The sequence below is a fragment of the Crassostrea angulata genome, chromosome 3 (assembly GCF_025612915.1).
Source record: "Crassostrea angulata isolate pt1a10 chromosome 3, ASM2561291v2, whole genome shotgun sequence".
Lineage (NCBI taxonomy): Eukaryota > Metazoa > Mollusca > Bivalvia > Ostreida > Ostreidae > Magallana > Magallana angulata.
Window position 1 is genome coordinate 51,722 of NC_069113.1, and position 25,141 is coordinate 76,862.

The window sequence follows — 25,141 nt, forward strand, 5'->3', positions numbered from 1 at the left end:
CTCGAGATCTTGAGTTTTCCCTCATTAGTTATATGTACTATTGATCACAAGTTAATGACTATTATTTGTTTTAAGTGTAGAACAGTTTTAAGAGGAGATTTTAAGTATTAGTGTTGGAGGGCGTGAGTGGTTAGGGGATGTGGTGAGATGTAGATCCTACACTAGGAAGTTGTTCAAGTTTATGAAGGGAAAAGGCAAATTTTTTAAAGAATTTTAATGACATGGATTCCCACCATTTTGTGGAGTACGCTTCATTTTATTAGGGTTTGTATCAAGTTTTCCTTTTATAAATGTATAAATTCAAAACTCCATAAGAAACAATTTTAGTCCAGTATACAATATGGCTGACATTTTAGGATCTTTTGTTACTGTTTTCGCCCAAGAATTGTATATATTTGTGTACATAATTATTTAGATACTGTACATAATATAGAAAACTGATGTTGATGAACAGTAAAAAAGGGATAAGTTCAAAACAAGACTTATCAAGTTTGTTTTGCTTATATCAGACTCATTTGATGCCATTTAGCTAACCTAGTATAAATATGACAGGGTGCATTATATTTATTGATTGTTGATCTACAGTGTTTGACAATTTCACCAAACAAATGTTGACAGCTATTTTCGACAAACAGATCTTTTTTATTGTTGTTTTAAATATGATACTTATTTCATTCTTTTTATTGTATGATATGTACCTGCTCGTTAAACTTTGATTGTTAAAGAAGTACCTGGGTATTTATTGGGTTTGTTTGGGGAGGGGCCAGGGGCTTACCAGGTGTTTTATCTGCAGCTTTCACCATCTTGTGTTTTGTTGCGTGGAAAATGCACATTTTTTTCTTCTAAGGTGAGGAGGGGGGGGGGGGGGGGGGGGGGGGGGTAGGGGTTTTGTAACTTTTTCTTTTGGCCTTGTGTAGCATGATGTTTGGGGGGGGGGGCATCTGCATCTGCCTGTTGACAATACAGCTTTGCAGTTTTTCAATTCAAGTCTACAGTTCAACTATGCCTCACACAGCTTTAGTATACTGTGGAATCATTTTAGCTCACCTGAGCTGGGGGCTCAAGTGAGCTTTTCTGATCACATTTTGTCTGCCCTCTGTCCGTCCAACTGTCTGTCAGTGAACTTTTCACATTTTCAACATCTTCTCCAGAACAATTGGCCAATTTCAACCAAACATGGCACAAAGCACCTTTAGGCAATGGGATTCAATGTCATGAAAATTAAGGATCATCCCATTTTACAAGGGGGGGATAATTAGAAATTATGGAAAAATTTTGAGAAATTTTCAAAAATTTCCTTCTCAAGAACAATTTGGCCAGAAAAGCTCAAACTTATGTGTAAGCATCCTCAGGTAATGTAGATTTAAAGTTGTGAAAATCACAACCCTGTGGGGTGGGGTGTGTCCACAATGCAGGGTTGAATTTTTTACATAATAGGAATATATAGAGTAAATCTTTAAATATCTTCTTCTCAGAAACAAATCAGCTAGGAAAGCTGAAACTTATGTGGAAGCATCCTTAGGTAGTGTAGATTCAAAGTTGAGAAAATCAATACCCCCGAATGAGGGTCAAATTTTTACATAGGAATAAATATAGAAAAGCTGTAACTTTATTGAAAGCAACCTCAGATAGTGTAGATTCAAATTCCTTAAAATCAAAATCTTGAGGAGTAGGGTGGATCTACATTGCGGATCCAATTTTACAAAGGAAAGCTTTACAATTATTGACAAAAACTGAAATGTTATCACATATGGTTTTAACTAATACAGGCATTTTGACATATTGCTGATTTTTAAAAACTGTTTTGACTTTGGCGTCTTGACGATTCTTGGGCCACACAAGGGGTTAAGAGTTTGATGTAGATTTATATCCCATATATAAACAATTCTTTAGGATCTTTCTTTAGAACTGCAATGCTCAACATGTGATATGACTATTAGAAAAGGGACATGATTATAAACATAGGAATATCCAAGGGGGGAAATGGATTTTTATTTATACAGGATCTACATGTATTATACCATATTATGACTCCATTAAACTGCTATTATCATACCTATTGTTGCTCGGGTGAGACATGTAGCCCATGGACCTCTTGTTATTCATGGGGGTAACCGAAATGTTCCTGGTTTGTGGGGACGTAATTTCATTGATAGAATTATCAGGGTAATTTTCAAAACTGTTAAACAAATGTTTGTTTATAGGTTTGTGGGGGATGTAAATTCGTGGGCCAGGGTTACCCATGAAGGCCACGAACATTGGTCCTCCACAAACAATGATGATTCCACAGTACCTATGTAGATTCAGTGGTCCTCCACAAACGATGATGATTCCACAGTACCTATGTAGATTCAGTGGTCCTCCACAAACGATGATGATTCCACAGTACCTATGTAGATTCAGTGGTCCTCCACAAACGATGATGATTCCACAGTACCTATGTAGATTCAGTGGTCCTCCACAAACGATGATGATTCCACAGTACCTATGTAGATTCAGTGGTCCTCCACAAACAATGATGATTCCACAGTACCTATGTAGATTCAGAGACTTTTGTAACAATGATGATTCTACAGTACTTATGTAGATTCAGTGGTCCTCCACAAACAATGATGATTCCACAGTACCTATGTAGATTCAGTGGTCCTCCACAAACAATGATGATTCCACAGTACTTATGTAGATTCAGTGGTCCTCCACAAACAATGATGATTCCACAGTACCTATGTAGATTCAGTGGTCCTCCACAAACAATGATGATTCCACAGTACCTATGTAGATTCAGTGGTCCTCCACAAACAATGATGATTCCACAGTACCTATGTAGATTCAGTGGTCCTCCACAAACAATGATGATTCCACAGTACCTATGTAGATTCAGTGGTCCTCCACAAACAATGATGATTCCACAGTACCTATGTAGATTCAGAGACCTATGTTTTGATGATTCTTGTTGAGCAAAATTAGCTGTATTTTTTAGAACTTCATTTTTTTGCTGCTTAAACATGCTAATATGATAATTCTGTGTATAAACTAAATCTTCCTAAATAGGATAAAATAGATGAAATCAAATTGTTAAATTTTATAATTAAAAAGATTCCTGTACAATGAAAAATATAGCAAACTATTTTATGTAAATGACAACAATTAGTAAATTTGCTCCAATCATAGCTTCTAAATAGCACTTTCTCCAAAATATGAACAGAAGTTACGTATTTATTAGAATTTTAGTATAAAATATTCCAACATGAAAATTTCAGCTCATATGGCTTTAAAAGACCATAGCTTTCTATCAGATGTAACAATAATTATAATTACCTAGGATATACTCATATCAAGTAGATCATGACTTTCAAAATGAAAGAACATACAATACTATTTGGAGCAGGTCATGTTTTAGTGGAACAAAACAATCTACCTTTAATACTATTAAAAAAGACAGTTGTTGTTGTGATATGAATAGGAGAAATATGTTCTATCTTTTATTCCAGCAGAGTATAACTGTTGTACCTTGTCTATCTATTAATGAAGGGATGACTTCCTTCCCTGTTATGGGCATGTATTCAGGAAGTCTTCTTCCTCAGTCTGATTTGAAATAAATATTAACCTTCCGCTGTGTCATGACTTGTCATTGTACCTCCATCTATGGACCTCCCGGTGTATTTCTGGCACACACTGAATTGTACCTCTATCCATGAACCTCCACGTTGTATTTCTGCACACACTGAATTGTACCTCCATCCATGAACCTCCATGTTGTATTTCTGCACACACTGAATTGTACCTCCATCCATGGACCTCCACGTATTTCTGGCACACACTGAATTGTACCTCCATCCATGAACCTCCATGTTGTATTTCTGGCACACACTGAATTGTACCTCCATCCATGGACCTCCACGTTGTATTTCTGGCACACAATGAATTGTTCCTCCATCCATGGACCTCCACATTGTATTTCTGGCACACACTGAATCTATGGACCTCCATGTTGTATTTCTGGCACACACTGAATTGTACCTCCATCCATGAACCTCCATGTTGTATTTCTGGCACACAATGAATTGTTCCTCCATCCATGGACCTCCACGTTGTATTTCTGGCACACACTGAATCTATGGACCTCCATGTTGTATTTCTGCACACACTGAATTGTACCTCCATCCATGGACCTTCTCCTTGTATTTCTGGCACACACTGAATCCATGGACCTCCATGTTGTATTTCTGCACACACTGAATTGTACCTCCATCAATGAACCTCCACATTATATTTCTGGCACACACTGAATTGTACTTTCATCCATGAACCTCCACGTTATATATCTGGCACACACTAAATTGTACCTCCATCCATGAACCTCCATGTTGTATTTCTGGCACACACTAAATTGTACTTTCATCCATGAACCTCCACGTTATATATCTGGCACACACTAAATTGTACTTTCATCCATGAACCTCCACGTTATATATCTGGCACACACTAAATTGTACCTCCATCCATGAACCTCCACGTTGTATTTCTGGCACACACTAAATTGTACCTCCATCCATGGACCTCCATGTTGTATTTCTGGCACACACTAAATTGTACCTCCATCCATGAACCTCCACGTTGTATTTCTGGCACACACTAAATTGTACCTCCATCCATGAACCTCCACGTTGTATTTCTGGCACACACTGAATTGTACCTCCATCCATGAACCTCCAAGTTGTATTTCTGGCACACACTGAATTGTACCTCCATCAATGAACCTCCACATTATATTTCTGGTACACACTGAATTGTACCTCCATCCATGGACCTCAACGTTGTATTTCTGGCACACATTGAATTGTACCTCTGTCCATGAACCTCCCCGTTGTATATCTGGCACACACTGAATTGTACCTCCATCCATGAACCTCCCCGTTGTATTTCTGGCACACACTGAATTGTACCTCCATCCATGGACCTCCACGTTGTATTTCTGGCACACACTGAATTGTTCCTCCATCCATGGACCTCCGCGTTGTATTTCTGGCACACACTGAATTGTACCTCCATCCATGAACCTCTGCATTGTATTTCTGGCACACACTGAATTGTACCTCCATCCATGGACCTACACGTTGTATTTCTGGCACACACTGAATTGTACCTCCATCCATGAACCTCCACATTATATTTCTGGCACACACTGAATCTATGGACCTCCATGTTGTATTTCTGCACACACTGAATTGTACCTCCATCCATGGACCTCCTCCTTGTATTTCTGCACCCACTGAATTGTACCTCCATCCATAGACCTCCATGTTGTATTTCTGGCACACACTGAATTGTACCTCCATCCATGGACCTCCTCGTTGTATTTCTGCACACACTGAATATATACCTCCATCCATGGACCTCCCGGTGTATTTCTGGCACACACTGAATATATACCTATAACTCCAACTTCTCAAAATTTCAATCTATTCAAGGTCAATTTCAGATCAATTATGTTTGCTTCGAGAAAAAGTAGGGGAGCTGAACTCTCTATTATGCTATGTATCTAATGGTTAGGTCTAACTTTGCAAAAAAAAGGGGGGGGGGCTTAGCCCCCCCCCCCCCCCCCCCGTTCCGACGCCTATGTTTGTTGTCTGTTGCCATGAGCATTGTGGTAAATATTTCACATTTTGATCGTTAGATTTACTAGGGTGACTTCATAGCACTCTTGGATTTCAAGCTTCGTTCCAGTGGGAAAAGAGGAAATAGAGAAAATTGGGATGAGGTATTTAATGAGGCCGAGTACAGAACGAGTACGCACGCTTTCGCGCAGCGTTTCATTTGTATTGTGACGTCATCTTTTTGCTTGGTTGACGCCATGGTGTGATAGTTTCAACTGCAGATATTCAGCGAAAATTGTTGAAAATATCTCGTTTGATGCGTAAAAATGATGTTATATTGTGGAATAACATAAATGTCTCGAAGTATAAGCTATATTTGGGCTCGGGTCGAAAACTATATCAAATTACACCAAGTAAATTAATATTTAGAAAAAAAAATTGAATTAATATTGAGGCTAGTTAGTATGAATAAGCTTAATATATGTTTCTACCCCCTTGTGGTCAATTTATAAATAAAACAAAAAATTACTGAGTAATACACTTGCCAGGTTAGACATTTGTTCCATGGGCCTCTGTTTATTTATGTATTCAAACGGGAATTTTAGAGTTAACAAAACAACAAACCATTACATCTCATGTTCTAGGATAATTACAGTATTTAATTCAGAGAATGTTGTGTTTGTGGTAAGGTTAAGAATGTGAAATTTTGCTGCTACAAGTTCATTGATCCATTCAATTTTAAGGTGGTATGGGACACTTCCATGTTGTGATGTATTGTTTATCAAAATAAACAATAAAACCAAGTGTAATTATATAAGTAGTTTCTTTCCCAATTTTTTCACGTATCAGGGTAGCGCAGTGGTTTTGAGGGTTTACTACGAATCCTAAGTCATGAGTTCAAATCCTGCGGGGGTTTTACAATTTATAAGTCTCCAAATATTTTTAAAAGCTATTTTTGTATAAATATTGTAAAATTTGAAAATTCTTAACTGCTAAAAGTATTTTAATTATAATGTACTTTAATCCACATTGATATCGACAGATGTCCCATACCACCTTAAAGGTAATTTTAAAATAAAACTGCTAATAAATCCATCTGAAATTATGGTTATTTGTTTGGGAAACAAGTTTACAAATGCTTACATTTAAATTAATTAAAGTTTGCATGCAGTGATGTGCTAGGGTATTTAGAAGTTGAGTGTCAATAAAATGTATGAATACTTAGTAATTGTGTGAAGTCATACAGAAACTTGTCTTTAAAAAAAACCAGTCTCTTTAAATCAAAGTATACTGTGCAGAAATTGCATTTTGTGACACTAATGAGAATCTGGCTGTGTAACGTTACACTCGGATGATCACCGGCGCCCTAGGGCGGTATGTTTTGCAGGTGGTAGATCTATACTCCTGTAAAAAAAAAAAAAAAGATCTACCTATAGGCGGTCTGTTACATTAACAGTGACAAGGATGGAAAAAGGACTATATCTGTATATAGCATGCATGTACAATAACCTGGACCGCTGATACTTTAATGAACAGGCTATACTTTACACTAATGAAAGGAAACAGAATGTGTTAAATTGTTACTAAGAATTTACTAAAATTGTGCTGTGTACACGCGTGAAAGGAACGTTAGTCCTGTACTCGTATAACTTTGTCGTACATAATCCATGGTCGTAGCCAGAGTCGGACTTACAAATCTGATGCGCCCTTAGCGAACGATCCATCATCGAGATCATAGATCTCGGGTTGAAGTTCATAGAATATCATTAAAACAAGTTATACAGGTAACCATGTAGTATCCCGCCATCTTTCCGGATACAAGAACATCGTACGTAATCAGGAAGATGTAGCGCTGCATGTCAACTTCCTGGTTAAGTTCTGTGTATGATGTATTGGTGGAACTTTTATTAACATAGTCAGGTAGGGACTGGTTTGATTTATTTGATGAAAGTGGTTTATTATGTGACCGTTGATTGTGGGTTGCTTTTATCTGTTGGGGGGGGGGGGGGGTCCAAAATATTACGGTTAATCGACACCAATTTTTGTATGACCTGCGTTGTCAGAATAAGCAAGATTGAAGATGTCGACAAGTGAAAACTTTGAACTGTTGGACTGGCACGTTGAGTATATATATGAGCTGTATACTTGGACCCGTGACTTTTAGTAGCGCCCCCTCCCGTGATATTGTTCTGTATAAGGTATGATTCTTGTTGTCTTGTGGGAGATGATTCAGACAGACACTCCTCATCACATCGTCTGATCAGCGAGGGTGTATATTGACAACAGCGTACGCTCTAATAGAACACTTGGGATTTAAACGCATAACATTATTATTGTGAAAGTGACATTTTGATTCCGTGGGAATTCTGACAAATATCACCTGTGCCTATCATTTTCACGGATCATCCATACCAGATTTGAATACATCATAGGGTTTTTGAAAATATTATTATTTCCCAAGTTCTGGATTCTGGGCTTGTCAAAACCTTTACTGTTATTAAGGTAACGTCCTTCAGGTTAAATTAAATAAATGCACACATCTTGACATCAAAGGACCATATTCAATAAATGCAATGTCTGCCCCCCTTTTCACGAATTTGAAACATCTCATATCATGCTAATATTTATTGATAATATATAAAACAAAATGATTATGTACTAAGTAACAGAAATGTGGAAGTCTATAATACTGTGGTATCATTTAATTTCCTGGGGGTCAATTTTCGTGGTTATGGGTTTTTTGCTTATTCGTGGGGATGTTATTTCGTGGATTCGTCGGTTTTCAGTTTCAGTAAGAAAGATAACTCTTTCTAAATTTGTTTTCGTTAAGGATGTAAATTCGTGGGGGAGGGATACCCACGAATACCACGAAAATTGACCCACCACGAATTTTAATGATTCAACAGTATTGTGCCGTTATGGATTTCCGATACAGTCTAACACTGAACATTGCCTCCAATTGTTGTCTCAAACGTCATCAATTTTGAAACTATATTATTTTAACCTCAGACAATTTTAAAGCATTCTCTAACCAGACAATTAGTTTTAGATATTGAGATATAATGATTAACATTTAAGACTATTCAAATTACTATTACTAAAGTAATAGTAAACCATAGCTTTTTATTAATCCCTTGAGTAATTGTGTGTTTAAATTAACCTTTGCATGCACTCCCAGTATATAACTTGTGTGATTTAGATGTATAATGATGAAAGAAGATTTCATATGTCCAGTGTCATAAGTAATAAATAATTAAAAATAACATCATTTTTGGGTAAACTCATGCAATCAAAATAGACTATCAGAAACACCTGACGGCACAATATTGTGGAATTATTAGATTTTATGGTGGCTCAATTTTCATGGAATTCATGGGTACTTCTCATCCATGATAAACATCCTCCACGAATTCTCCATGCTTCTTATTTCCTGTTCAAAAAACTGATAGGAATTACCCATGCAATTTTTGCTTATTAATAAATGCATGATTTGTGAAATTAGATCATCATCAATATATCAAATCTGTATTTATGACATTGATCAGACCATTTATCTTGTTAAACTTGATTTTTAAATTCTTCCTTTTAAATTTCTGTCAGTTAAGTTACAATAGGCCTAATACCCCCTGTACACAAAAATGCATTTATAGAACCCTCCATGATAATTTTGCAATTACTGGTATGTGTTACCAGAAACTGGGCTAATATTAGCTAATTTGCTGGTGAAACATTATTTTCATAAGGAAGAATATGAAGAAATTTCTGATTTTAGAGATCAGTTAATAATTTTATATTAATTAACTATAAATAATGAAATAAACTGTACAAAACATAATTATGTACTTTTTTCATGTGCCATATTGTAGCATTGACCAAACCACACCAGTACTGCACTGTGTATATTTTCCGTACATAAAAATGCACAATTGTGGGTTTGAACTGTATTACAAATTGTGATAATACTTTGAGAATTTTGTGGTTGTCTTTGATATTGTGTAAGAGCATTGAATTGGTAGCTAGTAAGGAGATAATTATGGATCAAACTGTGGTCATGCCGTATTTGTACCTGCAAGTGTAAGAATTCATGCATTGACCAGGGGTAATTTAATTTTAACAGTTAAACAGTTATAGATTACCGTATACTCATATTTACCCAATGGAATTGGATGCTTGTAATATTGAACACACTTTTCTTTGTTTGAATTACGCAACTGAATAAGCAAAGTTTGGAAAAATTGTTATAAATATCCCAGCTTTCTCTTTATTGGATACTTGAACCTAGTTCATTAGGGTCTTCCATCTCCAGCGGAAGACCCTATTATTATTCTATTGTTTCTTTTTCACTTTTCTTATTATTCTTTTTATTCTTTTTTTGTCTTACAAATTTTGGGCAGGCGATTTCTCGAAGATGGCTCATTCGATTTTCTTCAAATTTTAAGGGTTGATGTGTCGTCATCTGAAGTTTGTACCGCCGTTTCAATTTTTTAATAATCACTTCCGGTCGGAAGTTATCGTCCGTTTACGATTTTTAAAAGTCAATTTTGTCGGCTAGAGATCTAAAAAACGAATAAAGATATAGGGCTGAAATTTTCAGTGAAGATAGACATCAATTTTACCTGTTGCAACATGGTCATAAAAACGTCCACCGTCACTTCTGGTCGTCACCGGAAGGAAAGATAAAAAATCGATTTTTCAACTTTTTGCTTTTAATATATTTTTCTAATGGGTTGATAGAGACTCTTTTACTGATTCAGAATATGTAATTTGTTTTGAAATTGATTGATGTGTTCCTGAGATATTAAGCATCAAAGTCCTGAAGCGAGAGTCTGAGTAGCTCGGTCGTTAGAGTCGTGGACATGTGCCCAAGCGACCTGTGTTCAAGCTTTGGGCGCCGATTTTTTTTTTCCTAATTTGTTTTTGCGTTGATTAACAATTTAGTCTTAAGAGTGAAGGATTTTATCTCATTTATTAAAAAATCGGACGGAAGACCCACTCGTTGCTCGCAACGAGAACGATCTAGTTCATTTTACTAGTTCGCAACCAGTAGTTTTGTCAAATATATCAAAGAAAGTATTTATGATCTCTTCTTGTGCAATGTAATACACCAGAACTACCTAGGGTATCCCAGAAAACACTCTCTTACTAATTACAATAATAATCCTTATCTTAATAGCCCTGGGTAATTTTTTACTTGATTTCTTACATTTTGCGGAAATCATTTAAGTTATTGAGGACTGATGAACAATATGGGTATATTATAAATATAACTTTTATATATGAGTGCATGGAATGTTATTGGTATGTTTTGGGGAACTGCAGTTCTTATTTGAGAGATACTTTTGTGTACATCATATGCTGATGGTTCTGCTACAGGGCATGCATATTAATGACAATTACACTTGTTTGTGTGTGGTATCCACAAAATTTATGAACATTCGGCCACCATGCCCCTTAATGAATAAACAGTTCTTAGGCAATCAAAATGGGAAAAGGTATACATTCAAATTTTTGTCAGAAAGCAATAATACGTTTTGATTATTATATTCCCATCAATTTTCACTTTCTTGATATACAGTTAATTTTACAGTGTGATCCGATTTTGCCCAGTCAATATTACTTATAATCGGTATAAAATCAGTAACAGTAGTTATAGGTCCTTAATACTATTGATGAAAAGGATTATTCTAGAATTCTTTTTCAGGAGAAAGTCCATTGTGTGTGGGTTTTTTTGTAGAATTCTGTTTTGGCCTATTGTGTACTGAAAGCCACGGACATAAATTTAAGATGTTGACTTCACACCTTTAATTAAGGTGTCACAGAAATGCTTGATTAAGATGGTCAGGTTATATTTGTAGGTGTATGGTCAGTGACAAGTAACAGATGGACACAGTGTTAAGAAATGTGTGCTGGCTCAGCCCGCCGGAGCCCCCCATATTTGATAACACCGCAGATGATGCCAAGAAAAGAATGCTTAACTTCCGGGAATCATGTTCAGCATATCAAAAGTATACCAGTAAGTTAGAACTGATCTGCCCTATTTCAGTTATTTCTTAACAAATTTTCAAACTGTCTATTGTTTTGTATTATGTAGTTTTCCATATTGATTGACAACTGAATTTTTTATAGAGAGCAGGAATAAGTTGCTTTTTTCTTGTTAACTTGGTGATAGTTGTTGAATTTGAATGACCAGTGACAGTATGTGAGCCTACTCCTGTTGGGGTGTTTCTGTGCTATTGGGGGTGTTATTTGTGAGTGTTATATATGGGGTTATTTGTGAGTGTTATATGTGGGGTTATTTGTGAGTGTTATATATTGGGTTGTTTGTGAGTGTTATAAATATATGGGTGTTATTTGTGAGTGGTATATATGTGGGGTTATTTGTGAGTGTTATATATGAGTGTTATATGTGGGTGTTATTTATGAGTGTTATGTATAATATGTCATTGAGTGTTATTTGTTATATATGGGTGTTATATGTGAGTGTTATATGTGGGTGTTATATGTGAGTGTTATATGTATGAGTCTTATTTGATTGTATTTTCTAGAGCAAGACCTTACTCTTTTTGGCTTTTAAGGTAGTGGTGTGTTCATTACTATATCAAGCAGGACAGATCTATAAAGAGTGACATCAAGCCTACATCACAGGTCATGAAAAGTTGTTTGAAGTTAGGTGTAAACAACAAGGGCCCAGCAATTGTATTTGCTAGTTAGCATGTTTTAATAGCAGAGTTGTCATTAAGTAGAATTTTCTCACCTTAATAAGGTAGAACAGGTATGTTGATTTACAAAATGACATTGACCATTCATCACTGTCCCCTGGGCGACATCAGGCCCTATGTATCTGTACTTAGTCGGTCCCCGGGGCCCCAGACTCTGAGCCAGGTTAACTCGGGGAGGAAAGAATGAACAGAAACTGTGGTAAGCATCTTAACACGGCTGTTTTATCTCTATTAAAACATGTAGACAAAGGTTGCTAGTATTGCATTTTATAAGCAAAATCTCACCGTACATGGTTAACTGGGCTGTTTTATCTCTATTAAAACATGTAGACAAAGGTTGCTAGTATTGCATTTTATAAGCAAAATCTCACCGTACATGGTTAAATGATAGAAAAATAATTGTGAAGCATTCTTTCTTGCACTAGCAAGTGTGTTAACCCTTTGGCTCAGTGGTTAGAGCATTGTGTCCTTCTTGTCCTAATAAGTGTGAACTTAATCCTTTGGCCTGAGTTCTAACCCAGTTGTGGTTGATTTGGAATAAGACATCTGTATATATACTTGCATTGCAGAATACGGTACAAGGTCGTTCAAATTGTTTGTAAAATGCTTAAGAAATTAAAATGTAGAACAGCTTGGTGCAGTATCTAATATGGTATGCATTTTATTTCAGAGCTTTGTGAAAATGGAACTGTTAAAGTGTCTCCTGAACCCAGTAAGTATACTGCTGTTATGAAGTATGTAATATATTTATATTCAGTTGACTTCTCCAGATTGTACTCTGTTCACGTTTGACATCTGTACATATATTTAATCTTGTTTTATAATACCTACAAATCTTGAAAACAGCTTATTTAAATATTTCTTACTGAAATCCAGAGTGTATCTTTTAGAGCAGATTGTTTATAAAGTTCTGTTAGAATATTAGTATTAATGTATGTTTACATACTTAGATGCTTTTATTAATTCTAGTGAGCAGTTTAAAGATTATGACCCAATGTATTATATCAAGACAAATCTGGGCTAGAAAAATATATACTAGTATGTCAATTTAAGTACGGTACATAAAACTTTCCATTGGCTAGAACTTTCTGTGCAACATACCATGTTGTTAAAGCAAAAATTGGTCCAATTATTCACTGAAATATAGTCAAGGATCAGTGCCTTTATCATCAGCAAAAGATGCTTGTAATAAAAAGCAGCTTATTTTCAAGATTTTAGGGTGTGCAGTGTAACAGTGTATTCTTTCTTTACATTATATATTTTGAAATAAGTTTTTATCTTGCAACCCTTCATTGATCAGAATAGTAACCCAGCAGACCCTGTGACATAATCTATTGTACTGGTTACATCATGGTGTCATGGTTTCAACTGCTGAGATTTACCAGAATTTATTTGACAATTGGGTCATCTATGAGATAATTGAGATAAAATGTAAATTAAATTAGGTTGCAGGATAAATACATGAGATTTAAGTGACATTTGGGTTGGTTGAAAATACTAAGAGGGCAATTAAGTCTTGTTGTCTTTCATGTATCCTTACCATCACTCAAATATCATTCATATTTCAAGATGGATACCTTTTTATTTAAACAAATTCTTGCTTATAAATATTTCTTGCTTGCAGCTAGTACCCTTTCCCCGACAACAATTGTTTCCAGGGTAACGAGTGCACCGGTTCTGACCACAGAGTTCACAAATATAACCTCCCAACAAAACGATACAATAATCAGAACCAAGCCCACCTTATTCGACCGTAAGATTACTCACTTTGTTTATTTGGTGGCGTTGCTAAATGTTAGAATGAAACTCTGTGATGAGGAAGATTTTTCATGTTTATAAGTCACTGTCGTTTCTAGACAAATTGAATAGAATTGTTTTCCTCATTAAAGTGTGACATTGGCTGCATTTATCTCTGCATGGTTTTCGTTGAGGGATATAGATCAAATGGAATGATGAGATGCACTTCCTTTTTATATACAATGATGATGCATGCTACCAACATCAGTTTACTTCTCTACCCCTGAGATAGGGGGAATACTAACTATCCGATTTATAACATACAGGAGGGAGGGGAGGGGGTATAATGCTGTCTAGCTGGCCCACTGTCTGGATGACAGGGTCTTACAGCAGCTGTAATAGGAGAACCAATGTAGCCGGCATAGTTTCCTACCCATGTAATAGGGTATGAGCTGTGTAAGAAGATACCTACCACAACTTTGTGGGTCTTAGGATCCCTTCTACCCCCTCAGGAAAATTATAAATTTCGGACCCCCCCCCCCCCCCCCTTCCTTTGGGAAAAATGTCTTCTATCATGCATGCCTTTCCTACTACCAGCTAGGATATATCCTTCAAGGTATTAGTTTTCTTGCATCTTTTATATCGCCTACTTCCTGGCATATCTAGCCAGCTTCTCTGAGTTAAGGATATTACTGTCAATATTTCTAAGTTAAAGTTTAAGAATATTTTCTGTCGTAGTTTAATCCTGACTGCTGTCATTTTAGTACCAGTGCCCACTGTTGACTCAGAGATTGAAGTTAACATAGAATCAGGTGATACCACATATACAAGTCTTCAAGTCATACGTTCATACCTATGAAATGAGCCATTAATTTCTGGTTTTATATTTGTACAATTTCTGCTGGTACTTTTCCTTTGATACTGTATACAGGGATATTCATGCCCCATGTTTTTTCACCCTTCACTTGTAAACGGTTTTGCCCCGCCTTGAATTTGCCCAGACAAGTTGTGTAATAGATACTCTTTCTAATTTACACAGTATTTTAAAAATGATACTGTTTTGAATTCACTAAGTCATGAATAAAATGGGGCACAAAAAAAAAACCGGGAACAAATGTTTCCCTGTATACAGTATTTTATTTTCATCCCTGATGTTATGCATGCCACATGCCAGTGTACCTGCCAATAGTTTTGATTTACTTGTATTTTCATAATTGACCACCATAGTTATTAATTTGTGCATTAAGTATTAAAAAGGGAAATGAGCAAGTTCATTATAGAGGATGTTGTTTTTTGTCGAAGGATTTCCTCTGTGCTAGGATGCCAAAAGGCCCTGTTTACAGATGCTCTTCAAGTGATCGGGATGATGAGGTTCACTTTCTTAAATTTAAAGTTATCTCCCTTTGTCACTGTAATTATTATTTTAAATTTTAAGTGTTATACCATATATTAAATGTTGCCATCAGATTTGGCATTATAAGGAATTTCAAATAGTTGTAATATAATCACAAGCAAGGTTTAAGAATAGAAATTGTAATGTTGGAGAACGGCTGGAGACTTACACTGAGTGACCGCATATTGACTCTGACAAGGGAGGTGATTTGTTGAGTGGTTTATTTCTGAGACGGGAGCACCTTACATCTTGCATTAGATGGCAGTGCCAGGGACTGACTTCTGGGCCAATCATTGGTTGCTGTCAGGGCTGCTTGTTAAACCCTGACCTCAGGACATTTAGACGGGTCCTTGTTATGTGGCCATTGCATCTGCAGACAACTAAGACTGGACCCTTTCTCGTTTTGTACATAACATGATTTAGCTGATTAAAGTCTACAGGATTTAATTAAAGTCTACTCAGGTAGATTATAAAAGTCTACACCTACTTGGGTAAAGTCTAGAGGTAATTGATTAAAGTCTGCAGGTAGTTGATTGAGTCTCTAAGTAGTTGGTTTAGTCCACAAGTAATTGGTTTAGTCTGCAAGTACTTACCAATGGTTAATGTCTACACATAGTTGATTAAAATCTACAGGTAGTTGGTTAAAGTCTACAGGTAATTGGTTAAGTTAATTTACAGGTAGTTGGTTAAGTTTACATTTTATTAATAAAATCTGTTGGTTTCTAATCCATCTTAAACATCTTACAAATGGTCACTATTGGTAACTGTTGATTTCTAATCATTTCTAGACCTTAAATGTTTGGTCACAATTGGAAACTGATTGTTTCTAATCTATCTTGGACTTCTAACAAATGGTCATTATTGGTAACACATTTTATGATCCATCTTACATTGGATTTCCAACCAGGAGTTGCTATTGGTTACACATGGTAAAACGTTTTATGATCCATCTTACATTGGATTACTATCCATGTATATCCAACCAGGAGTTGCTATTGGTTACACATGGTAACACATGGTGTTGTATCCACTTTACATTGGATTACATTACAGTCATGTATATCCAACCAAAGGTCACAAATGGTGATTGTCGGTAATTAATCATTATGTGGTGTACTTGAAATAGATGATTGTAATGGTTGCTGAAGGTATATAATGCACCATGCTTCAACGTACATGTATTTCAAATATTCTGTTAGAAATTATGGGTTACACAGATGGTTTGCATGCGAGTTAAGCTCATTAATTGGTGTGTTTGTAAGTTACTGCTGCTATTTATCACATAACAATATATTTACTTGTACTGTATGATTTCCAGTAGCTCACATTAAAGAGAAAATTTCAAAAGTCATTTTTGCATTAAATAATCAGTTCCTTGAACAATTTCAGTGGTTTTGTATTAATAATTGATTCATAATTTCAAAAGACATTGGTCTTATTTCTCTCCATCCTATACAAGTCACAGAGAAACATTGAGGAATTAATTGGTGATGTAGAGCTCAGGTTTTGGCTTTATTTTCTCTAGATCATTGATGTGATCTTGCCATGCAAACATCAATAAAAATAATGTTGTTTCATGCAGAAATGGGTATGTTGGCAGCGTGCTTTCCCTTAGCAAGCCACTGTATGTAATTAATAAAAGCTTAATTCATTTCAATGTACCTGTACAGGACTGTATTAATGACTACATAATAATAATATTCTCATATACCTTAGTAGTGGTTGATATAAAGTTGATGACTTTACTTAGTGATAATAATGCATCATATGTACTAGCTGTCAAACTATTACTTTGCTGAGATATCAATCAATACATTATTTGATTACTCTTGATCTGCAATAATCTCTCTCTCTCCTCTTTCTTTTTTTTCTCTCCCCCCCCTCCCCCAGAGTAAGAGTAATATTTTGTTTTATTTTACAGTTACTACAGATTCTGGATCCAGTGCTTTAATACCTGTCTTACTAACATTGATAATTATTTTGCTGCTGGCTGCTGTTGTTGTGGCCGTCTGGTACATCAAGAAAAGGAAAGGAAGGTAGGTAGTCAGAATGAGGTAACAGGACTTCACTGAGTACACTGGTGACTTATGGTGTGGGTAGATATTGATTATAGAGTAAACATACCCCTTAAACAGTGGCCGGAGACTGGAAATACTTAAACCTGGCTCTCAGCACTGGGTAACACACATTAAGGCTGCTCAGTAAGAAAATCTGGGGGATTCATGAATTCTTTAATAATTTTTACAAGGTTAAAGTAAAATACACTTATAGCTAATGTCATGGTCAGACCATTTTCTGATACATAATACATTTACATATACATGTATTAGCAATTTCATATATCCTATAAATTGGTATTCATTTGATTTTAAACATGAGGGAATAAAACTGACTTCACTGTCAATTTAAACATGAGGGAATAAAACTGACTTCACTGTAAGCCTGAAATCACTATAAGCTATTTGCTGTAACTGTGTTTAACTGTATATTGACCAACCACTGGTATTACTAATGCTCATTAACAGTGACATGTGATGAAAATTGTGCAGTGAAGTTTTCGATTTTTTTTTAACTTCGGTGTGGTTTGGGCTCGGTGAGATATGTTGGATTTTAATTCTTCCTCCATTTTTGTTGTAAACAGAAGATTATTTGACATTGACATCATGTGTTGTTTTTACTGTACATTCAGTGGGTATCGCCTATTGACATCATGTGTTGTTTTTACTGTACATTCAGTGGGTATCACCTATTTCTACGAGTTCAGCTGTTCCTCTACAAGGACCCGAGTATCAGAAGAAACAGGTATTCCATACCTGCATGGGTTCTCTCGACGGAGTATCAATCCCACTGTATGCTATCTATAATAGACTTCTCAAAGTATTTGTTCTTCATAGTTTCCATATAGCCTGCAATGTTATCTGAATGAATGCTACTCTATCACATATGTCTGGAAGTATCTGTCCTTCAAGTTGATGGTTTGATATCTATCTGAGTGAATGCTTCAATACAATATAACAGACTCCTCAAAGTGTTTGCCCTTTAGGGTTTCATTATCCTGCAATGACTGACTTGCCTTCACTTTACTTTGCATGTCATTGAGAATGATTAAAGTCTAAACTTTTGGATGAAACATTATAGAAAAAGGGTTTCATTCTTTTCAGCATGGTTTTCTTTCAAGATTTTACCATAGTATATGTATTGCAACTTGTTTTTTTTTTTTTTTTATGAAAAGGATGTCTGCTAAAGGCACTTGGAAACATTCTTTTAATCTGGAACACACTTTATTTTGTCTTTTGATCTGGAACTTTCTATGTACTTTTCCTTGGCATGGAATGTACTAGATGTCTTCTCTTTCTTGGGCAATCAAAATGATTTTCTTCAGACTAGAAACCTTGTAGTTTAAAGTTTGTATGATTATTAAAACAAAGATTATTGACAAAAGCCTCATCAGAGAGGACTGTGAAGTTCAGTTGTCACTGTGGAAGATTTTCATTTGAAATTGTGCGGACTGTTTATTGTCAGTGGTTATGAATTTATTTTAGGAAGTCATCATCATCATCAAATGGCAGCAAGAAATCTAGGAATAATTCCGCAGCCAGTGAGAGTGGAGTCCCAAACAATATTGTCACTTCAAGTCAGGTCTCAATGAATGAAAAAGACTTTAAACACGCATCTACAGCCCAACTCATTGACGAGGCTTCCATAAAATCAGATTATGAAAACCCCATGTTTGACCCAGTGATAGAAGAAAATGAAAGCTTTACGGTTAAAATAGAAATGGAACAGAAAGAAATCTCTGACACACAGACAGACAGTAATGTACATCACTATGACAATACATGTATTTCTCCAAACCTTAAAGCTTTAAATTCATCAGATTACTCGGATAAAGAAGAAAATGACCCACCATATGATACTCCTCCAAAAAGAAGTTTCAAGGGAGAGCAGAGAGAACAGTCGGAGGATGGGAGAGATTTACACCTGAGTAGGGAGGGGGGTGGTAGTAGGGAGGGGATGGAGATAGGTAATGTGGAGACATCGGAGACAGAGAAAGCAATGGAAGATCTCAAACCGGACCTAAACGTTGACCAGAACTCCAACACAGAGGTTTCAGCCTTGGACAGGGAGTCTGTCATTAAGAATCAGCTCTCGGTGGACAGTGGGTACCAAACACATGTGCACTCACCGCCACCCAACTGTGTCTGATTCCAGCTTGTCCAGACAAATCGTTACATGTACACTCACCGCCACCCAATTGTGTCTGATTCCAGCTGGTCCAGACAAATCGTTAACAGTAACTTGAGTACGAAACACTTGTACACTAACCATATCACCCAACTGAGTTTGACATGGAGACTCCATGAGCTGAATCAATTGTTTACAACATCTTGATTATTAGCACTGTGAATAACTTAGGGATGATCTAAATGTTCTATGATAGCATCTTACCACAGCTTTGGCCTGTAGTTTGACGATTTCTCTTATGAGAAGGTTAATATTACTTCGTAATTTTATAGTTTATCATAAACAAACATGGCATGTCAAATGAATCAAGTTCAATTAAAACCAATCATGCATCCACGACACTATTTTTCCACAGCTGTAATTTACGAATACATAAATCAACACAAATATGATAATCAGGCCACACCAATATAACTTCCTGTTTGTCAGACATGCAATGAAAAAAGGTATGAGCGGTCGAGCGATTAAGGTTGTATGGGACATCTGTTGATATTAATGTAGATTAAAGTACATTATATTCAAAATACTTTCACCAGTTTAGAATTTTCAAGTATTACAATATTTAACCAAAAAATAGCTTTAAAAAAATATGGAGAGCTCAAAATTGTAAAACCCTGGGTGAGATTCAAACTCATGACATACAGATTTGTATTAAACCCTCTAATCCATTGGCTACGCTGTTAGATGACATTATACAGAAAGAAACTACTTATATAATTACACTTTATTTTATTGTTTATTTCGATAAACAATACGCCACAACATGGAAGTGTCCCATACCACCTTAAATAATGAATTATTTTTTCTGTAGGAAAAATTTTTAGGCAGTACATAAATAAATTTGTGCAGATGGTTATATTTTTTCTACTTGTTTCTGTTTATAAATTAAGAGCTATTGAAAATACAAAAAATAGAGGGGGAATAGAACAGAAACCAATGCATAATAATCTGGGTGCAGGAAATTAATTATTATATTATTTGTTCAGTTTTATTAAAATACGAGCAAGTTGGATTTGACAAAAAAGAAATTATATTGGTATGGCCTAATGTGAAACAAAATCTCAAGCTTTAACTAGTTTCAAAGATCAAAATTTTGAAGTAGTATGTGCTATTGTGTGAATGTCAATCAGTAGGAGGTTGTACATTGTAAAATACTAAGCCATGGCACAGTTCTTGGTGAGAGAATAGAGTTGTATCTTGTTTGATTTGATTTTATATGATTTATCACTGTAAACATAACTTACTTTCATGTTTTTATGTTATTAATTGTTTGTTACATACTTGGAATTCTATCTGTTTTGTTTTAATGTTTAATTTATTTGTTTGTAATTACAGAAATTGTACCTAAGAAAATAATCTTTATTGTTGAGTTTAAAAACATTTTTATTAATCATGTTAATACATATGATGTAAAAAAAGATGAGTTTTACATTGTTTGGACAGGTCAGGGTATACAGGTTTTAGAGTCAGTTGTTGAGTTGGGGTGTAACCCGTTAGTTGTTGAGTTGGGGTGTAACCCATGTATAGGGGAAGCACATTCTGGAATCAGGCCCCGGAGTGGTGGACAGATATTGAGGGACTTGGTATCTCCATCCTGATAGACAGACCTGTTCAGGATCTCCCGATTCTTCACCAGATTGATTGCTCACAAAATGTCTCAGGGTGAATCCCATTGTCTCCCTGATTCTTCACCAGATTGATTGCTCACAAAATGTCTCAGGGTGATTCCCATGGTCTCCCTGATTCTTCACCAGATTGATTGCTCACAAAATGTCTCAGTGTGAATCCCATTGTCTCCCTGATTCTTCACCAGATTGATTGCTCACAAAATGTCTCAGGGTGAATCCCATTGTCTCCCTGATTATTCACCAGATTGATTGCTCACAAAATGTCACAATCAGAATCCCATTGTTGGCACTTGGTGGATTTTTGTAAGCTCCAGCAGGGAAGTAAAGAACAGTCTAAGTTGGGATGCCAGTATCACTCTGCAGTACTGTGAGTCATTCAAGGACACGCGACACTCCTCAGTTTTAAATAGGTTATTTCTTCCTTATTTACATTTAAACCTGTCATGCCAAGAATTTAAGGGTGCATTACCAGGCCTTTTTGGGAGTTGGAATATTTCGAAATTTTCTTGTTAATATGTAGCATACGAATGCAATTGAATGCTTATGAATAAAGTCATATATTAAAAGTAATATATATTTTTGATTGAAACTATATATCCAAATATAAAAATATAAAATGAAAAATAAAATTTTAGAATTACAAAGATGAAATCTTCACATTATGGAGATAATGAAAAATAATGAAATAGAGGTCGCATCTGACCTTAATCACCTTCTAATTCTTTATAATTATAACCCCAAGATGACTGTGTGAGGGTCATTTTCATGTAACACAGTGCTATACCAGCTTACTAACACCCAGGGGTGACCATGCAAAGGTCAGCGAAGGTCACCCTCTACTCTTTATTTACCTAAAAAATAGATGACTGTAAGATCTTCCTCATATAATACAGTGCTATACCTGCTTACTTACACCCAGGGGTGACCAAGTAGGGGTCATCTTCTATTTGTTGATGTAATTTATCATATTTTGTCTTCATTAACCCAATACTTTTTTTTTTCAAAGGTTGCTTTACTTTCTTATACAGCAGGTAACTATGAGAAGAAATGCTTGATAATAATGTTATGTACAGAGACATTATTTTAATGTGATCAAGCTTTATAGGGTTGTTGTCTTTGTTTATTATCCACTCAATGTTTTCTTTTGAGCATTAAGATGAGAGGCATACTTTTTTTTTTTATCTTATTCATTCCAGCTAGTGATTTAAATTGCTGAATTTTGAATTTCGATGTCAAGGTCAAGCTTTTATCAATTTTGAGAACAGTGTTACAAAAAGAGTAAATAGAGATGGCATTTCCCTGACTCAGTCTACCAATAAATATTAATATCTCTCCAGTCACAATACAGAAATAGCTTTTGAGTTATATATAAATGTAATAATGCTTGCTAAAACAGCTAAACCTAATTATACAATTATAACTGTGGAATCATTTAAATTCATGGAGACCCCTTTTTTGGATTGTTAGATTTTTATAGGTTTGTTGGAACATAATTTTGTGGTTCATTTTTGTGAATAATGGAATACAGCTAGATCAAGTTCCAAAATGCATTAAGGATACACGAGTGAAGAGTACCCGCATATGGAAATCAAACTACCATGAATTCTAATGATTCCAAAGTAACATCACTGAAAAATAATACAAATAATCAGGAAGGAGGAACTCCAGTAAGAACAGGAATCAAGTATTCAAATTGTGTATAGTGCAAGTATTTCCTGAAGAATAAGACCAATTTTAAAATCTGATGTGATCCAGGACTCAAGTATTCAAATTGCATGCATGCAGATATTTCCTGAAGAATAAGACCAATTTTAAAATTTGATGGATGATTCTTATACATGTTCCATTGATTTCTCACAAGTATTGTTTAACAAGATAAAGAAAACATCAGGATAATAAAAAGATTAAGGATACTCCATAAGTATATATCACACATGCTCTATTATTGCCAACAACTTTCCTTTCAAGCTGTAATCCTTAAAATCTACTGGGTATACTTTTATATTTATACTAAGTGGGAAAAAAAAATAAAATCCTCCAAAATAATTTTTCTCTCTCTCTTTCTCTTTCTAGCTAATGCTTGTCCTATCCTTTTAAACACCATTTCTTTTTCTATTTTCATTCTTATTTTTCTTAAATACTAATCGATTGTTGTCTTTTTGATAAGTCCATAAGTAGTAAAGTAAATTGGTTCATCAATTATCTGATACCTGCAATGGCGGAGTTTATATCACTCGTGTTAGTAAACCTCTGTACATTGTATCTATTTTGGAGCAGTATGCATCCTTACCCACAGCTCTAGTTGTACACAACCATTAATATCTTGTTTTGTCTTCTACAGAACCGTTCCTCTGTACGATCTTCAGAATCACGACAGTGTGAATTATCTCAACAACAAGGCAGAGGTGGGTGAGAAATGGGGCGGAGCACAGGAGAATGTTAACTACCAGAATAATACGGCAGACAAACTCCAGAATTGGAAAGGGAACCAAACTAATGGGACAGAGTTGGATTCTAAAAATTTACACAAGAGTCATAATGAGTCACCCAATGTGACAAAAAGTCATAAAAACCATGAACATAGAAAGAATGTCAAAAATAATATTGAACTTGGGGAGTACACAAAAAATGGACACTTTGAAGAAAAAACTTCCAATCCAGCAGCAACACAGAGAAGACAACACAAGTGTGACGACGAAGTCATCTATGCAAATTCTCAATTTGAAAAGGTGGCCAAAGCCAGAAACAAGAAGGCTCCAGTGCAGAAAGTGCCATCAATACGAGATGCTACTCCTCCAGCTGATGTCAAGACTCAAGACATGTACTACATTGATGAAAATCCCTATGATAGGGTCGATCGCAGGGAAAAACCTGTGCCTAAAAAACGAAACAAAGTCACATGACAGAATCCCAGATAGCTAAAAGACTTGTAGTTATGTCTGCAAAGACAGGGGCAGATAACTCAAGATCAGAAGCTATAGTTCTTCAGCTTGAAGAAGTGTTCATATTAATTTCTCTATTGGAAGAATCTTAAAACATGTGTTACATGTGCTATGGTGTCTAAATCTTCAAAGGTTGTAAATAGAAAGTTATTGGTTGTATTGTTTTTTATATTTATTATAAATGTGTTTATTGAAGTGTTAACATTTATACTTTTACTTTGATGTTTTAAATTCATGGAGTCCATCTTTTCTCGTTTTAATCTAAATGTAAAAGTTTTTACCGGAAGTTTAAGTTTTTTTTCTGATCCATAACTCCATAGTAATAGCCTTTCCATTCTCATTGTTTATATCTGTGTTACAATGGATGATGGTATAATTGTCCATATATATATTTACTGGGGTAACATGGATACTTAGTAGTTGTAATTTTTACCTCTATGCAAATGTATCGATAGAGAAGACTTTGAGCTACTTGTACATGCAATACTCAAAATATACTCAGAAATCATATGCTTCTATTTCAATGCATTTAGGTTAGTTGATGTATTACTTGAGTAGAACTACATGCAATTTTTGATATAATAATATACTAGGAGCCCACCTGCTTCCACATCCTAGTCACTGTTAATTCATTGATCTATTACTTGTAGTAGGTGCTGATTGTTTCTGCTGTGATAAGTAACACCTGTTTACTGTTGCACCTTATTGTTGATTAGTTTTCTCTTGTTAGTTGACAATTTGTATTTGTTTATTAAACTTATGTATATTTACCTATATTGACTTTAATTTTTTTTTTTTTAAAGATCACAAATCGATCTAAATTCTGAATTTAGAAAAGGCACAGCACTGTCCTGACCAAAAAAAGAACATAATTAACAAT

The 25,141-nt window shown here is 35.4% G+C and overlaps 1 protein-coding gene and 1 long non-coding RNA gene across 10 annotated transcripts; one reads left to right on the plus strand and one right to left on the minus strand.

Moving 5' to 3' along the window:
• The first annotated feature begins 128 nt into the window (after positions 1–128).
• LOC128175167 (uncharacterized) lies at positions 129–25,035 on the plus strand. Of its 9 annotated transcripts, XM_052840605.1 has the most exons (8): positions 129–264; positions 11,453–11,610; positions 12,987–13,028; positions 13,941–14,069; positions 14,818–14,865; positions 17,368–17,482; positions 18,183–18,248; positions 18,989–22,350. In XM_052840605.1, exons 2-8 carry the CDS (start codon positions 11,478–11,480, stop codon positions 19,650–19,652), a joined length of 1,197 nt encoding a protein of 398 aa, XP_052696565.1. In that variant the 5' UTR covers positions 129–264; positions 11,453–11,477; the 3' UTR covers positions 19,653–22,350. The 9 variants fall into 9 exon arrangements, with proteins under 9 accessions (XP_052696565.1, XP_052696561.1, XP_052696557.1 ...); XM_052840601.1 differs by lacking the exons at positions 14,818–14,865; positions 18,989–22,350 and adding an exon at positions 23,661–25,035; XM_052840597.1 differs by lacking the exon at positions 14,818–14,865.
• LOC128175168 (uncharacterized) lies at positions 1,434–3,986 on the minus strand. The gene is made up of 2 exons (XR_008242638.1): positions 2,534–3,986; positions 1,434–2,293 (listed from the first exon to the last, which is right to left on the minus strand). It is a non-coding gene; the product is annotated as an uncharacterized LOC128175168 (long non-coding RNA).
• Positions 25,036–25,141: the final 106 nt, after the last annotated feature.